The 18,146-nt window shown below is 36.8% G+C and overlaps 2 protein-coding genes across 2 annotated transcripts in view; both read right to left on the minus strand.

The window, feature by feature from the left end:
• Positions 1-3,691: 3,691 nt before the first annotated feature.
• LOC107572832 (uncharacterized) lies at positions 3,692-11,125 on the minus strand. The gene is made up of 15 exons (XM_016259267.1): positions 11,053-11,125; positions 9,151-9,229; positions 8,631-8,652; positions 8,157-8,220; positions 7,964-8,066; positions 7,832-7,860; positions 7,613-7,718; positions 6,735-6,759; positions 6,562-6,652; positions 6,007-6,116; positions 5,862-5,922; positions 5,697-5,772; positions 5,590-5,614; positions 5,189-5,348; positions 3,692-3,759 (listed from the first exon to the last, which is right to left on the minus strand). Exons 2-14 carry the CDS (start codon positions 9,226-9,228, stop codon positions 5,323-5,325), a joined length of 816 nt encoding a protein of 271 aa, XP_016114753.1. The 5' UTR covers position 9,229; positions 11,053-11,125; the 3' UTR covers positions 3,692-3,759; positions 5,189-5,322.
• A 5,026-nt stretch (positions 11,126-16,151) lies between these two features.
• The window catches only part of mmp15a (matrix metallopeptidase 15a), an 11,336-nt gene continuing 9,341 nt past the window's right edge, over positions 16,152-18,146 (minus strand). The window contains exons 9-10 of the mRNA XM_016259250.1: positions 17,995-18,110; positions 16,152-17,658 (exon numbers count right to left, since the gene is read on the minus strand). Coding sequence (XP_016114736.1) covers positions 17,231-17,658; positions 17,995-18,110 — 544 coding nt within the window. The 3' untranslated portion in view covers positions 16,152-17,230. The remainder of the gene's footprint in view (positions 17,659-17,994; positions 18,111-18,146) is intronic.

Below are 18,146 nucleotides of genomic sequence, written 5' to 3' on the forward strand. Positions count from 1 at the left end.
GATCACAAATGCAGACATGGTTTTATGTTTACGCGGCGCAATGCAGCGCAACGCGTAAAAAGACAGTATAAGTCATTATAATCAGTAATTATGTCCCCACTGGATGCAACGAATGCCTGGTTTATAATGGGTTTTATTGTTTTTGTCTCGTTGCTCCGGCCGGACGGCATCACAGTAGGGTAAGGGGCGTAACATTTCCGTCACACGCTTGAGGTATTCGACCAATCATAACGCACTGGATAGCTGGCCAATCACAGCACACCTCGCTTTTCAGACCGATGAGCTTTGTAAAAATCAACATGTTTCAGAAAGGCGGGGCATAGAGGAGAAACAATAATGTACAGTATGTGGAAAAGAATGTGTTTTTTGAACCTTAAACCGCATAAACACATTTCATTACACCAAATACACAAAATAATGTTATTTTTAGCAACATCATATGACCCCTTTAAATGTCTAAATATGTCCAAATAATTTTTAGGGCCACTGTGTGTGATTTTTTTCATCTGAGTAATAAATAATGTCAGTTGGGATTTCATTCTGTGGCTTTTTATCATGTTAGCATCAGTGTGTTTACATGATCTATTCTGAATGACTAAACACTCACCACTGCTTTCCTCTTCAGGAGCTGTACTCTCCACCTACATAAAGCAAAATAATAGTAATATAACACATTTCATTGTAACACAGAGAGGCAAAAATCTGCACTAATACCAAGAAAAAATATGATCACTGCAGTACTGTGCTTGTGTGAGCACAGTGTACTTTATTCAATCTAACTTCTGAGGGAGTTTTATGTAGCCTACTTAGTGTAGGCTACACACTGAATAATAAGTATGTGCGAAAGTCACAAAAGTAAAACAATGTAAGAGAGATAAAGCCGGAGGACTAACAGGAAGACCAAGTTTAAAGTTAGATGGACAGTATACATGAATTACCGGTGAATCAGTTCGTGAGACAGAGGTGCTGGTAATGGACTGAGGTTGCTGAGTGATCGGCTCAGGTTCTTCTTCGGCGTCACTGGAGTCCCTGGGCTCCTCCTCGTCGAGAAGCTGCTCAGGCTCTAGTTCCTCCTGTAGAGGTGAAGAGGACTTGAACTCCTCCACAGGGGTTTGAACTGTGAAAGCAGTGTCTACAGCCTCTGCCTCTTGTCCTTCTGGAAGAAACTCCTTAACTGAAGGTACTTGACACCTGTGTATACACAAGTCATGAAGCAGACATCAGCTTTTATCTAAACAACAAGCTAATCACATCGGTAAGCAACTAACACATTTGTGTCAGCTATAAATAAACTCACATAAGCACAATTTTCGCATGATGGAGCAACAACAGACTGAGATGTGCCTGTTTTGATTTCCAAGAATCTCTGGTTAATCTTAAACATTTCCAAAATATTATAAACTATAAACTGGCTTGACGCGTTACCGTCGTGTTTATTATAATGAACTTACTCTGAAATCAGACGCGGTCTCTGAATGCATCAGGTAACGCAGTATCCATATCCATCCATTTTTGTGCCGTTTGTTCATAAATTAACGTGATGGAAGTTGTATGATATATTGACGCGATTAACTAGAACGATAAAAATGTTTATTTTGGAAGTGGGGAATCTGCGCCATCCTTCACAGAGTCGAGGCAGAAAACAAGCATCAGAGGCGCGATTAGTAACTATAGCAACCGCAGAGCGGGCACCGTGAGTCTCTATGGGATGCTATGCGGTTGCCAGGACACAACATAATATTGAAATATTAAGCGGTGCACCGGAAATGCGGGTATTGTAATTATGTGTGGCCATATTGTTATAAAACAATGATATAGCCTACAAATACAGAGAAATACAAATAAAACATGTTCGCTACAAGGAAAGCATGAGAACAGTTGATTGAATTTATAATAATAAAAAAAATTCCCAGTATGTCTTACTCTGCAATTTGATTTCGTATGACTTCTATATCACTTTCCTCTTCCTGCAGCACTTGTAATCTGTGACACAGAAAAATTCAAGTTATTAAGGTTTTGGTATGCATATCAAGGATGTTACCAAATATTTAATATTAGAGGGACAAATGGTAAAATTTCAAGAATTGGTCACTGAAAAGCCAACAGTTGTGCTGCTTAATATTTTTGTGGGAAACATTATACTTTTTTTCAGGAGACTTTGATGAATAGAAAGTTCAAAAGAAAGCAATTATTTGAAATATTTTGTAACATGAATAAAACTATATAAGTTTTGAATCTTACTTACCCTACCCATTGTAATGAATCACAATTTCCACAAAATATTCAGAAGCAAAAACGGTTTTGAACATATTTTTTGTCTGTCTGTATGTATGTATGTATGCATATAAAGTATATACATTTATCATACACACAAAGAGTGATTAGTTTGATTGATTTTTTGTTGGTGTGCATGAATTACTCTTGATCAACATCTTCTGGCTCTTCTGCAATGATCTGAATGCCAAACCGGGCCTGTGCCAACTCCCTGACAGCCATCTCTGCTGTCTGCCGTGCCACCTCTTCTGCCATTCGAGCCATCGCCAGACGCTCCAGTATCAACCTGCACCAGAGAACAGCACCACAAATAAGGCTTGTTTTTCACTCTTAAAGGAATAGTTGACCCAAAAATGAAAATTTACTCACTCTTAGGCCATCCAAGATGTAGATGAGTTTGATTCTTCATGGGAACAGGTTTGGAGAAATTTAGCATTATCACTGGCTCACCAATGGATCTTCTGCAGTACATGGGTGCCGTCAGAATGAGAGTTCAAACAGCTTATAAAAACATCTCAATAATCCACACAACTCCAGTCCATCAATTAACGTCTTGTGAAGTGAAAAGCTGTGTATTTTTAAGAAACAAATCCATCAAGACATTTTAACTTTAAACTTTTATTTCTGGCCAAAGTCCATAATCATGCTTTTCAGTGATAAAGTCCATCCCCTGTTGGGGTCTTGCATCAAAATCCACCATTAAATTTCCAAAGTGCTAATTTGGACTATTTTTGCTTGTAAATAGTGGTTGATCTGAGCATATTTTCCCCTTGATTCAGAAGAGATGACTTTTATACAGGTGAAAGCAATATTATGGATAGAGGACTAGTATTTTAGCTGAAAGCAACGGGTTGAAGTTAAAATGCCTTGATGATGGATTTGTTTCTTAAAAACCTGTAGCTTTTTGTTACACAAGACATTAATTGATGGTTTGTGGATTATTGTGATGTTTTTATCAGCCGTTTGGACTCTCATTCTGACGGCACCCATTCACTGCAGAGGATCCATTGGTGAGCAAGTGACAATGCAAAATGTCATCAAATCTGTTCTGATTAAGAAATAAACTCTTGTACATCTTGGATGGCCTGAGGGTGAATAAATCCTCAGCAAATTTTCATTTCTGGGTGAACTCTTCCTTTAAGTCTGTTACTTCAAATACTTGATCATCAAGCTGCCACTGTGTGTCCAGCAAGAGAGAAATGTATTACCGTTCCTCCATAAATAATATGGCGGTGTCCTCCGCCTCTCTCCTGATGTTCTCGATCATGGGCGTCCATCGTGCAGTTTGGGTCTCTGCGTCCTCCAGTTCTATGTGTGCTTGTGAGGGTGTGATGACACTCAGTGGAAGAGATTGTTCTGGTGACCAAGGTGTTTGAGGTTGTGAATTTGGCTGCGAGTTCGTTGTTGGACAAGTTTTTTCTTGAGCCTCATCTTCAGAGTCAATCTCCTCAAGAACGAGGTCTGCAGGAGCTGACCGAGCACTGCCTGCTGAAGACACAGCCATGCTTGAGGACTGTTTTAAAACTTCACATTAGAAACAAAAAAAAATGTCATGTTTATTTTCATTACTGTGCTGGTTTTTTTGTCCTCTTAAATTTAATGTGATGAGGTATTTTTGAACAGAACAGATATCCAGGTCAATAATTTACATTTGGTTTGCTTTAATAATTCCTTTACTTTTAATATTTCAAACACCAGGACACACTGACATTTGATTGCTTAGAAAACAGGAAATATCTGTAAGATTGTAAAAGGATATATTTTAAAAGGTTTCTCTCAAAAAAAAATCTTATTTATTTTATTAATTATGGTTATTTACTGTGGTTGAGAGCAAAGTTATCTGTATGTGTTTTTCCAAGGTATTTTATTATTATTATTATTATTATGCCAATAGAGACTGAACCCTTTACACATGAGTGCAATTATTAATTTCCTTTATTAATGAAATGCATTAATACAATATTACATCAAGAATATAAAATATTAATATACATTAAATATATACAGATTAAATGACAATAAATGAAAACATATAAAGTGTACACCACTGTTCAAAGTTTGGGGCCAGTAAGATTTTTAAGAAATTAATTATTTTATTCAGCAAGGATGCATTAAATTGATCAAAAGTGACAGTAAAAAATATATTTCTATTTCAAATAAACGCTGTTCTTTTGAATTTTTTTTCATTAAAGAATCCAGAATTTTTTTTATCATGGTATTCACAAAAATATTAATAAGAAGCACAACAGTTTTCAAAATTGATAATAATAATTGTTTCTTGAGCAGCAAATCAATATGATTTCTGAAGGTTCATGTGACACTGAATACTGGAGTAAGGATCCTGAAAATTTAAGTTAAACAACATCTTAAAAAATATTCAAAGAGTTATTTAAACTATAACAAGTTTTCACAATATTTCTATTTTGGTGAGCATGACAGATTTCTTCAAAAAACACTTTAAAAAAATCTTACTGACCCCAAACTTTTAAACGGTAATGTACATGTCTTAAAAGCAGCCTCAGAGTAGCCACAATTATAAGTCAAGGCAATACAACTTTTTTCTCTTTTTAAAATAATGTGTTCTTTCTACTCTTTTCATTTGAGTACATTTTTAACACATATTAGGGAAACTTGCCGTAAAATGAATGATAATTACATCTCATGAGGATCATAAATGTTTTAAGACAAGTACAGTCAAGCCAAACTAAATGTCAGTTTATAAAGATCACTGCAGCAGCAACAACAAACACCCATCTGAGAGACGCCAGCTATTCATACAATACTGAGAGTCTAATTTTAAGTTAAACATAAATGTTATTAAAAATATATATGTTTTTGGCTAGTCATACAGTAAGTTAAACAAAGGTTTTTAAAAATATATTTGTTATACAGTACAGAGAAAGTCGGGCATTACATTCAGTAGATTTTCATAGCTGCCTGTTCATTCAAGAAAGCTACAAAGTCACTGTTCTTCTTCAAATGCATCTGTCTCCACTGTCCATTTTTCTGTGACTGTGTAATGCTGTGTTGCGCTCTCTCTCCTTTTGTTTAAAGGGTTCTCAGTGTCCTCTCCCCTGTAACAGAAGGAGAAGATGGACTGAGTTATGAGTTTGTCCTACACTGCAACAGAACCACTCACCCTCAAGTTTTTCTACTTGTATTTTGATGTCTCACAGAGTGGGTCATGTTGTTACCCATGCAGTGATCTTTGTGCTTTCATATTCTACTGAAACCACGCTAGAGTTTCCAGGAAACAAACCGAGTTTGTTACTAAAAACTGTGTAAACTGTGTTGAAAGAGGAACATCTTACTCACCATTTTGCACAATCTTCCCGTCCTCCTGATGGAAAGAAAGGGAGTCAGTATCGGGAAACATCTATAAAACCTGAGCTAATACCGTCAAAGCTTTACACCTCACTTACCAAACATCCTTCTTTGTTTTTAAGCACCGGTTGTGGTATTGAAAGGCCCAGACCCTGAACAATCCAGCCCACCATACTGAAAACAAGAGGGACATGAAGTGTACATCTATGCCAGTTTTCCAGTAAGCAATTGCAAAAGAGAGAATCAAATTTGACGTGACTCACCTGGGAGGTTTTGAATCGATCTCCGTCACGCTGGTTATCGACTCTGGAGGAGGTGAATAAACTGAACCAAAGCAAATATGAAGCTAAACAGTTACAATCTTTAAAAATATAGCTAGTTTATAGCTATAAATATAGCTAAAAATACCTTTGTTTGAGCACTGTGATGACCTCGGCGTGGAAGAACTGGAATTTGGGTGTCTGGTCACATGGTGCGGTATAGCGTTCTGGAAGCCACTCTTTATCCAGTTCATTACACTGTTCACACATTGAAATAAACAATTCATCTACATCTTGGATGGCCAGGGGGTTGGTACATTTTTATTTTTGGGTGAACTATTTCTTTAAGTCTCTAGATTCAGGTGGCTATATATGATTTTGAGTACGGATAATAGCAATAAAGATACTTGCCTTAGCAAACACCTTCAATAAACTAAAGCAGGGATCCTCAAATCTGGCCCACGAGATTCACTTTCCTGCAGAGTTTAGCTCTAACCCTAATCAAACACACCTGATCATGCTAATCAATGTCTTCAGGATCATTAGAAAATCACAGGTAGCTGAGTTTGATCAGGGTTGGAGCTAAACTCTGCTGTGCATTGGTCCTCCAGAGTAAGATTTGAGGAACCCTGGACTAAAGGCACCCAATTTGCACCTAACAATGCCAACTTTCCCCCCGTGTGCTTCACAGAATGACACTCACTTAGGAGGGAACTGATCGGCTGGTTCCACCTCCGACATCTCGTCTTCTGACACCAGCTCTACTACTGGTATATGTGCCAAAGGCTCCTGATCTGGTGTATACACAGTAAATGTAACCCACCCATACAGTTTATTAATTCAACTGTTTTTCTTAATAGACTGACTGATACACACCTGGAAGGTCCTTTGCCTCATAAACCTGAAGCAAACCAAAAAAAGAAAATGAAAATGAAAAGAAAACAAATGAAACAGCAGACAATTATGTTTTGTAATTGTGTTGTGTGTATGTGTGCAATGTAATTGTGATTTGCAAGAATTCAACATTTTTGACATATAAATGTACATCACATGTACCATATAAAGTCACTATTTATAATTCTAATGAATTAACTAATTTAATGATAATATAGTTTTAGACAAGTGAACAAACGATAGCGATATATTATTAAAATGTTTTTTTTAAATGAATAATAAATGCATTTTATGATTTTGTTTACATTTCTAAATATATTCTTAAGAGCATTTGTTGCATTTATTAAATATAATAAATATGAATCGGCTAATCATTAATTTTGACCTTAAGTAAATAGTAAAAGCAAATGAAAACAGAAAGTGTAAAACAAACAGCAGAAATATATTCATTTTTAAAGTTGTTAAAATGTATCATACAAAGTTAATATTTATTAATTATTTACTATTGATTATTAATATGACTCTAATTAATTAGAATAATAATACGCATATACGGTTTCAGAAGTTTGTCTTGAACTTTTCTTTTTTAGATATACATCAGATAGGTACTGTTTCCAAATGAATAATATTAAGATTAATATATTTTATTTAATTAATCGTTTTCTAAAATATAAATACATGTATCTGCTTATACTCTTAAATAGTAAATGTTTTAAATAATAAATATTAGAACATTAATCTGTTGTTAAATGTATGTATTGTAAGCTTTTAATCATATATTAAGGTTTAGATCATTTTGATCTTTTTTGGTTATTTCTACTATTCTGATAAAAATGAAGTCTTGCACATAGTTTTCTAACCACTGTGACTTCTTCAGATTCTGGAGTCTCGTCCCGTATGTATTTCTCATCAGGCTGCGGGACCACCTTTCCAATTCCTTGTGAGATCCAGCCAATAACTCCAGCCCTGGCAGACAGAGAGGGCTCACTGTACAGCCTCCATGCTGTCAAACACACTTCATGCACAGTGACTCCTCAGTGGACTGATGTTCTTGATAAGAATACTATTCATTGTCTTACCTGTCCGTAGAACCTTCATCCTGAAGCGACTGCAAAATAAATAAAAAAATACATTTGCTTTGAATGCACATTAATATGCAATACCAAATGGTATTAAATATCAAACTACTTTAGTTGACATGAAATCAATACTTTAGCATCAGGGTTGGCTCTCATAAGAAGAGGACTCACTGCAGGTTGGGGCAGAGCACTCGCAAAACCGTTGGAGATCCAGTTCAACATACCACTCTGAACACTGAAACATACAGATTTCAGCATGTTTCCTGTCCAGACAGTCAGAGAATGTCTTTTGTGTACTTTACTGGGGAGATCGGTCAAGACTCACCTGTCCTTTGAGGTTTGAGATGATTGGTCTTCCTCCCTGCCCGTTTTGGTTGGATTGCACTTGTCTGCATTACAATAAGAGAGATAGAGGCTCATTGTGCATTAGTATATTATATTTTGATTTTATAGTACTGCAGTATATTTGGACAGTTACACTTTATATTAGTTGGCCTTATATGTTCTGAACCATTTGATACTATATACATTATGTACTATACTTGTTTTGATTTAAAACACTTGCACTTTTTAACATTCCTATAACTATATCCATAACCCAACCTTTACCCCAAAACCTAATCATACCCCACACTCATTAGCAGTAAATGTGGGAATTTTGCAGAAAAACCATAGTCTTGTTACTATGTTAGTACATTGTAAGGCCACCAAATATAAAGTGTGACCATATATTTTACATTGAACCTAATAAACAATCATGTTGCAACACATTAAATCAGTAAGAGTGCTGTAAATGTACCTCGATTTGATGTTTTTCCATTCTTCAGAGGGAGATTTAAGAGAATTAGAGGTTCACTATATGAGAGGACATCAATGCAACAGCAAGACAATAATATATGAGCATCATTTTTTATATCTAGGAATTAATAAAGTAATATTCAGATTCATTTTTTAATTTATTATTTGCCTTTTTAACAGTTTTATAGATATAATATAGAAAGGGAAGACAGGAAATTATGGGGTGTGGAAAAGGGAATGGGTTTATAAAATGTTGCAAGCAAGATTCGAACTTGCATTATCCACATGAGCACCATGGCTCATTATGTCAGATCACGTACATTAACCACTAGGCCAGGGGTTTCAAACTACAAATAACTAGGCTACATAAATTTCCAATTCATGGTTGTAAAACACTAAAACACTTGTTGTAGGTCATGACCCCATTTAGTGTCAATCAGATTATTTGCACTGTTAAATAGAGTCACAGATATTTGTGAGGTGTGCATTATGAGTCCATGTTAATGGGCTTGTGGGTTTACCGCAGTGATCGCCTCCTCCCCCAGATCCTCCTGTGTATCATGAGGATGTGGCACAACCTTCACCACCCAGTTAAACATCCTGAGGGAAGGAAAAACTCAATAAATACGCGCTGATGATGGAATAGACTATGGAAAAATGCCATAAACTCCGATTGTTTGAGTCTTAACCTGAAATAAGTTACAGTTAATTATGTTTCATCCTTGTCAAGCTTAACTTAAAACCCAGGACCCTCCTTCAGAGCTAATTTGTGTGTCTTATGCTTTAGTCGACACTATTTAAAGGGAGTTCCAAGACAAGGATTTCATCCTTGGGAAAGCCCAATGAAGTTTCTATTCATCCAAACTATTAGGGCGCTTTTCCAGGGAAACCCCACAACAGTTTCAGAAATAGAATGATGTCACGTTTGCCACATCCTTTAGCAAACACAAGAGGTTTGATAAGCTTGATGGAGAACAATGAAAGTGTTTTTTTGTGGGTCTGCAGACTAGTTCTCACGGCAGGCTCGCTCTAAGATTATTTTGGACCCAATTGTCTTACATAAAATGTGATGTTATGAAAGACCCAGTATGGCAGGCCCAGTATATGGCAGCCATTCAAACGATTAGCTGTCCGTTGCACGGCAAGGGGTGTTCAGGAAGTCAAGCAAAAGTAATTTAATCACTTCTTTGATCTTTCACTCTATCCATCTAAATGTTTTGCACAAAGCAAAAATTACCAAGCAAGTTTAGCTCTCAGGACCAAAATACTAATCACCTCTGTTAGCATCTAAAATGGTGAAAATACATAAATAAATGCAATTCCAAGTAGTTTTGTGTGTAAACAAAGTCTATCAATAGACTCACTTGCACTTGCTTTCTTTTTGATTTCTGTTATAGGAAAATCTTTATTTTTCAGCACATAACTTATGTAGCTAAAAATTTTCCTTGCAGTTTTTTTTTTTACATCTTATTTAAATGCAAATTCATTTGTTCTTTTGCAAGACTTTACAATAACAACATGTGTGTTAGTTTATGTTAATGCAATAGTTAACATGAATTATTGGTTAATGCTCATTTATAAATATATTACTGTTTATTCTATTTCATATTAGTCCCTAATGTATTAGCGTATGTCAACTTTTACAACCTTAATGTATTTGTAAACACTACTGTTCAAAGGTTTGGGGACATTTATAAAAAAAGAAGAAGAAATTAATACTTTAATTCAGCAAGCAATGCATTCAATTTGTCAAAAGTGACAGTAAAGACCTTTACATTGTTACAAAAAATAAAACAATAATAAAAAACCGTGCTTTGTAAAATTTTGTTAATCAAAGAATCCTGAACAAATGTATCACGGTTTCCACAAAAAAAACTAAAAACTAAAAAAAAAAGTAAATTGTATCATGGCTGTTTTCAACATTGATCATAATACCATAATAAACATTCACCAAATCGGCATATTAATGATTTCTGAAAGATCACATGACAGAAGACTGGGGTAATGGTAATTTATCACAGGAATAAACTACATTTTTACACTATAACATTTATACATTTTAAAATTTTAGTAATATTTCACAATATTTTTACCATATTTCTGATCAAATAAATGCTGCTTAGGTGAAACTTATTTCAAAAACATAAAAAAAAATCTTGCTGACCCTAAACTTTTGAATGGAACAGGAAACCGAAATGAACAAGCAGAATTAATAAATGGTGTTTAAATAGTGTTTAACTATTTAAAGTAAGTCAACTTGAAAACAAATTCAGAAATGTAATTTTACTTATGGTAAAAAGGATTAATATACTGGCTAATCCTAAAACACTCATCAGATCTAAATCACTACTCCCTTTTAGAGCACCATCATCAAAACGGCAGATTCCAGACAGGAAGGCAGTTATTACAATCAAGTTTTTTACCTGAATGTTTAGAAGTGGTTGGGCATTCCGTGGGGATTGAGACCATTCAGAGCAGACTTCAGCAATCTGTGCAGATTAGGATTGCGGCAGCACTGAGCTAACGGGATTAAATCTTGAAGGACAGTGCTACCCCTCACAAGACTACACTTAAAAACAATGGGAGCTGTTAACCAGGTTAAAATTATAATGTGAAGAATTTGATCTACTTAATATTAATAAATAAAAATAGTGCAATTCAGTTCCCTTTAAAATGACAACATATCTAATGCTATATTGTTTTGCACTATTACGAAATATGTACATTTCCTTAAGATAAGTGTGAAAATTAGTGGTATTTGTCCATGCAAAACTTTTCAGGATGATGTCAAGATGTTCTGAGTGGTTGCTATAAGGTTGCTAAGGTGTTCTTCTGAGTGGTTGCCATGTGATTACAAGGGTGTTCTGGGTGATTGCTGCCCCGGTTCAAAAACAGCAAAACATTAAACCCAGAGTTTGCATTAGTATACACAGAAGTATAAAACATAAAGAAAACACGTTCTCACACCCAATTGATAAGATTTGGGTTTTGTGTAATTAACTAATCAGAGTTGACAGCGAGAGGACTTAGCATCCAGAAAGCTAATTCATGCTACATGCTAATTTTGTTAGCCTCTCTATGCCCTGTGCTGCACCTGGACTCTGTATTTCATCAGATGCCACATAAGTAACATGTTTACTGTGATTCTTTGACTTTTGAGGGTGGCCGCGTCTAACTTATTGCTTTAAGAAGCCAATGCCATGGCTATGCTAGGTCTGAGCAGCTAAACAGCAGCAGATCCAATAATGAGATGAAGGCAGGATTAGCTCCGAACCAGCGAAAGAAAGGCCAATGCAGCTGATCAAGGGCGAGTGGTTGCCTTACAAACACAAACCACAGCCGTTTTCAGGCAAACCATAAACTGATTGCAGGTAAGCCCCTAAAGCATATCTCTGGCCCATGTCACCACTGTGCCCTAGAATCTGATTGGAGGAAATGTAGCAGAGAGTTAAATCTAATCCTCTAACAGGATACTCCTAGGAGAGAGTGGAGCGAATGGTCCCATGAGTTTGTTTTTGGAAATTTTTAAAATGAGAAAAGTAGGCCATTGCATGTTTGCTTTTGTTGATATAACTAACTACAGGGTTTAATGTAAATTGTAAGCTTATTTTATCAACAGACAAACAAAAATGAACAATGTAGGAGTTTATTGAGGTGAACATGCAATTCCCTTATTTAGGGTGACCATATTTTAGTTTTCCAAAGAGAGGACGGGTTTTTTTGCGTGCGTGCGTGTTTGCTTGTTTTGTTTTTATAATAAATAAAAAGAAAACAAGTAGATAGAACAGAAAAAGAATAGAGAATGCTAGTGTTAAAGGCTCTTTTTTTCTTTTTAAATAAAATGAGTAGTTAGAATAGAAATAGAATACAGAGTGCAAAAGTTAGAGGGTAACATTTTTTAAATAAAAAAAACAAGTACATAAAATTTGAATTAGCATTATAATAGAGAGTGCTTGAGTTCGAGGGTCAAATGAAGACGAAAGATGTGTTTTCAGCTTTTTCTTGAAAATGATTATGGACTCAGCTGCTTGGATTGAGTTGGGCAGGTCATTCCACCAGGAGGGAACAGTTGATGTAAAAGGCCATGAAGGTTTTCTCATAGGTAGAATGCAAAATGTTTCAATACAAGCATTTCAGACAAATGTAATTTATGCAATATTTCAAACTTTTAACCCACTTGGGAAAATCAACCCATGGCAACAGTTTAAAACTAGCCCAATTCTGTAGAAAAAGCGGACTTGGCAACCCTGCATCCAAGAAGAGCTGCAGGAGTTAGATTTGACTGACCTCAGGTCGAGAATAAGGAGAGATGACTGACAAGGCCATGCTGGAGTATTTGCTGCTCAACAGATCCTTAACTCATTGACAGATATCTGATCTTGCTAGATGTGCTCCCTTTACAAAGAGTGCGTGTGATTGCGTAATCCTAAGTGAAGGTGAACAGCGCGAACGCTCATTCAAAAGAGGTTTAAATACTCTGCATTCTATATATTAGAATGTTTAAAGGAGTGGACAAAAATCGCGGGAGCGAAACACATGTTGCGGGAGCAGGCGGCAATGGTCAGAGATTCAGCGGGAGCGAGATTAAGAAAACAGCCGAATCCCGGACATTTTGGGCGATTAAGTAATCCCGGCCGGTGTTCTGACGATTTGTGCTACACTGTCAGATTTTGCTACCTCCCATTAAAACAGGTAGCATAATTCGATAGTGAAAAGGGCTACCTATCAGGTTTTGCTTCCAGCATGATATTAATAAGGTGTGAGGCTTTATTAAAAGGGTCATATGATGCTACATTCACTTTTACAAGTTGTTTGAACTGAAATGCGTGTTGGCAGTGTGTGTACACAGCCACCCTATAATGATAAAAATCCACCCAGTGTTTTTTTTTTTATCTGGTTAAATGTTTTCCCCTTTCTCAAATCGAGCCGATCTCAGATGCCTGTCTGTGTGCCGTCCCACAGACAGGCCCCTCCCATGATAGTTTGATTGACAGTAGCATTTCAGCACAGACTGGACTGGTGTCTTACCTTAGACCCACCCTGATCTGAGCTGCTGAACTCGCAGTGGATTACATTTGTTTCTGAAGGGAATGCGCCCCCGATCTACATAAATGAATCTATGCTCGCGCAAATCATTCATGATCCAGCCTCATCTACAGAAGAAGTGAGTATAATGTTTTGTAATGAATCTTTGCAAATCGCCTTTCCTAATAATGTGCTAATTAACAAGTTTCACGATGAATGCAGCTAAAGTAAACAGTCTCTCTGAGAGCAGCTCGGAAGAGAGGGGCGGGGGCAGCAGAGCTCATTAACATTTAAAGGAAAATGCTACAAAAACAGCTTGATCTGAAAAGAGCTGTTTTTGACAGGGTAAAAAAGGTTTTTACACTACCATTGAGATATTTTAACCAAACTATGCAAGACTTTTCATTAAGACCCCACAAAATCATATCAACTTGTGGAAAATGGGCATCCTATGACCCCTTTAACATGTACACCTACCCCAACCCTAAACCTACCCTTACAGTAGGATACAGTGTTGGTAGCATAATTTGATAGGTAGCATTATTAGAACACCTGACGCATTTTTTTAGGTCCATGTTCGGGGAAAAGAGGACGTATGGTCACCCTACCTTATTTGCCAGGTGTGACGTAAAATAAAAAGAACAAAAATGGCTATAGCTTCAACTGCTGTGCTGATCCAGTTAGCCTACACGATCTGGACTACACGATCCTGACCTGTAACTAAAAAGCATCTTTTTTGATTCACAGTGTCATGAACAATTCAATCCTACCATTACCTACTACCCTTGGGGATATCTGTAATGCCCCATCAAACAAAAACGTATATGTATTAAAAAATTCTAATTAAACATTCAGGGTACAGGCTAAACTTGCAGGCTAACTGACTAGCGGTGTGTTAAGCTGGTTCCCTGAAAAAGTAGCTGAACATTATACATACATAGCCTAAACCCTTTGGAAATGTTTGATATTTTTGTATAAGCTAGCAGACCAATTGGCTAGTAGAATGCTAAGCTAGTTCACTGAAGGGGTTACAAGGGTAGCTGTTTGTAATGCCTAAAACAAAATCATAAAAATATATATAACGGCTACTAGTGGATCAATTGGTTAGTTCACTGATAGGGTGGTTGCAGTTGCTAAAAGTATAATATATACTGTATAAAAATATAAAATCATACATTTGCGAAGGGTATTTGCAAGTGTACAGCTTGCTTAGTGGCATGCTAAGCTAGTTCACTGAAGGGGCATTTGGGGTAGCCATTGTAATTCCTGACCAAAGGAAAGTTACTTTGCAATTCTATTTTGGAGACACTTATATAAACGATGACCTGTTTCTATAATATAATACTGATGAATACTGTTGTAAAAGTTGCCATTATTCTAGATAAATTAGTTATGTGGGTCTAAATAAGTTAAAATAATGAATCACCCTGTTGAAAAAACCAGCATATGCTGGTTAGGTATGTTTTGACGCTGGGATGCTGGTTTATGCTGGCCCTTTGCTGATTTATGCTGGCCCTTTTGCTGGTTTATGCTGGCCCTGTGCCGGCAAAGGACCAGCATAAACCAGCAAAGGACCATCTTAAACCAGCATCTCAGCGTCAAAACATACCTAACCAGCATATGCTGTTTTTTTCAACATTATATATATATAAATTATATTGAACATTAGCAAATATAGGCTAAGCTAATGGACTAATTGGTTAGTGGTGTGCTAAGCTAGTTCACTAAAGGGGTAGTTGGGGTAGCTGTTTGCAATGTCCGATCAAACTAAATGTATGATACAATTCAACAACTGCAGAGGTTATACCCTTAGAAAATAAACATGGTTACTACAATTTTACTATAATAAAAACATGTTTTTCTATTGAATAAATACCATTTGTATAACCACAATTTTACTACAAATATCATGGTTAAACTATGGTTTAGTTTAGCAAAAGTATGGTTAATGTGTGGTTACCATGGTTTTATTTGTAGTAAAACCATGGTTAATTTTCATAAGAGCAAGTTAAATAAGCAGGCTAATTAGCTAGTGGAATGCTAAACTGGCATCCTGAGTTAGCTTTCAAAATCTAAGCTAAAACAATACAAAGAATGACAGTAGATCGTTCTCAAAAAACTATCTATTGTTTTGGTAATATACTATTACTACTATAATATAATATTTATAAGACATTTATGGTCAAAATAACAGATGACATGCATCATAAATTGAATTTGTAAGCTCTTTCTAAAAGTCTTTTTTTGTTCAGCAAATGGAATCACTTTGGAGGTAGACTTGATTCAATGGGTAGACGGCTACATCTGGCACCTTCAGCACAATAGCAGGAAAATAACATTTACACAACACTACCATAACGTAACTGATATGCTTAGATTAAAAAATGGAAGCTATATATACACACACACACTGTTTAAGTGTTATTGTACTCCAACCAAAACGAAGGAAGTGCAAAATCAGCAGAGGAAGCAAAAAAAAATTAAAGAGATACTTACATCCGTATATTCCATTTTATTGTGAGCAAGCTATATACCAGATAATATCTGTGAACAAAAGCAATACATGCCCTGCATGATTTACTCGATTCTTAATACAAAACAATGCAAATCAAATCTAATAAAACATCAAATTAAGGGAGAGTTTTTCATTTGGCACTACAAAACAAAAGCACAAACACATTCATATTGACATGAAATACAAAAAAGACAGGTTTAAAACACTGAAGGCCACGTGAACAAAGAAAAGCATTTTTTGCTCAAACTGCACAAAGTCTACTATGAAGTCAGTGAAAATAAGTACATTTCCAACACAGTGGTGATGGTCTGCACTATTAAGGCACAGATTCAGCCTTGAAAGGCACTGACGGACACAATCCGAGGCCAGGAATGCCTCTCAAAAACTTCACAACTGGGGGAGACTGGAAGTACAGTGGGGAAAACAAAGGAAAGTCCCACAGGAAGACAAACTTTGAGGGGGGAGAAAGTAGGGGTACGCTAATGTAGGTCATGATGACAGTACAGCCACGCCTCGAATGGCTTTTCCTCCCTCCTCCTCGTCTTTGGCACGCTCAGTGGAACTCAGGCAGAGGAAATGCTGGCAGGCTACAAGCCCCCATCCCCCTCTTTTTCTCTCCATAAAGTCCAAAATCAGCAACATCTGTGTAATGCAAGTCAGGCAAGGCTCCACGGGGGAAGAGACTATAAACCCTGCTAAATGTGCGTGAGACAATTTATTAAGCCTGACTTTTCTTTTAACCCTGCGCTTTCTGCAAGGCCTTGCAACAGAGTTTGCGGTTTCCTCCATTATTGAGGCCAGTTAGTAGAGGATGTGAAAGAAATGTGCTGATCTGAGCTTGTTTTCATACATCCAACGTTTCCCACAGTCTACAACCAAACGGGCTCAAGAATCACTCGCAACACGTAAACGTAAAAAATGACCACAAAACAATCAAAAGTGCAAATTCTACATTGGGAAGGGGGTTTTCGATGGGATGAGCACCATAAACGACAAGGTGTGCGTCTCTCAGAAAACGTATGTGCGGAAAGGTTTGACTATTGGGTAGCAAAAGTGTGTTTTCAGACCCACTGCTGCAGGGATCTTTTGCAGTGAACTAACACTTTGGGCGTCTCTTTCCTCTGGAGTGTGGTGATTATGATGTATATGACTCCCAGAATGCACAGCACCAGAACCAGAGGCACAGTCACCAAAATGAGGGTCATGATGTGTTCATCAGTCTCGTTCACTCTTAAAATTACATCTACTTCCTTTTTCTCATCTTCTTCGTCATCAATTCCATCTTCTGTATTTTCTTCGTTGTCAGGATCTTGATTCTTGTCGTTCGTCTCTGGTGATCGATGGTCGGGTTTTACGTCCGTTTCTGCATCAAAGTGCACCCGACAGCCCATGAAATCATTTAAAATGGATCTCGGGTATCCAGCGTCAACCTTCATTCGCTTGTTATCGAACCTCCAGTATTTGGTGTCTTTGTAGAAGTAAGTGTACGCTGTGTGGAAAAGAGTTAGAATGTTAATTAGTGTATATAAATACACTAGTGACTAATAATTCCATGTAATCATCGACAAATGCTTGATCAAATGAGATTCTAGCCAGGCTCTGAATTCCAGAGCTATAAAAAGACATGCCAAAGACGATCATGAACTACGGCATGAAATTAGAAGTGAGAGCAGAACGTTTTCAAGTCAAAGGTCTTATTGCACCCCAGTTTTTTAGCACTGAGGTCACATTTTCCCTCTCAGCTTTGGATTAATGGACTTGGCTCTCTTTTTTCATGCATTCAGCTGTGACATTTTCTCGGGCAGCATCCCCCAGCCTGACTCACCTCCATCATCGCTGAGGAAGGCCCCTTTCGGGGAGCCAGGAATGGATCCCCACATGCTCACTGGTTTAGGGTAATCTTTATCCACTGCACGGGATTCTTCACTAAACTGCCAATAGCTTCAGGAGAAAGCAGTAATGGAAAATAATACTTTA

The sequence above is a fragment of the Sinocyclocheilus grahami genome, unplaced genomic scaffold, assembly GCF_001515645.1.
Source record: "Sinocyclocheilus grahami isolate Dianchi unplaced genomic scaffold, SAMN03320097.WGS_v1.1 scaffold30.1, whole genome shotgun sequence".
Lineage (NCBI taxonomy): Eukaryota > Metazoa > Chordata > Actinopteri > Cypriniformes > Cyprinidae > Sinocyclocheilus > Sinocyclocheilus grahami.

Bases quoted from the DNA above. Each gene is read 5' to 3' on its own strand.
- LOC107572832 (XM_016259267.1), bottom strand. From the start codon at position 9,228: ATGTTTAACTGGGTGGTGAAGGTTGTGCCACATCCTCATGATACACAG. The intron at 8,221-8,630 runs GTACATTTACAG...ATTGTAATGCAG, and splicing joins TGGAAAAACATCAAATCGAG to ACAAGTGCAATCCAACCAAA. The intron at 7,861-7,963 runs GTATTGATTTCA...TTTATTTTGCAG, and splicing joins GAGCCAACCCTGATGCTAAA to TCGCTTCAGGATGAAGGTTC.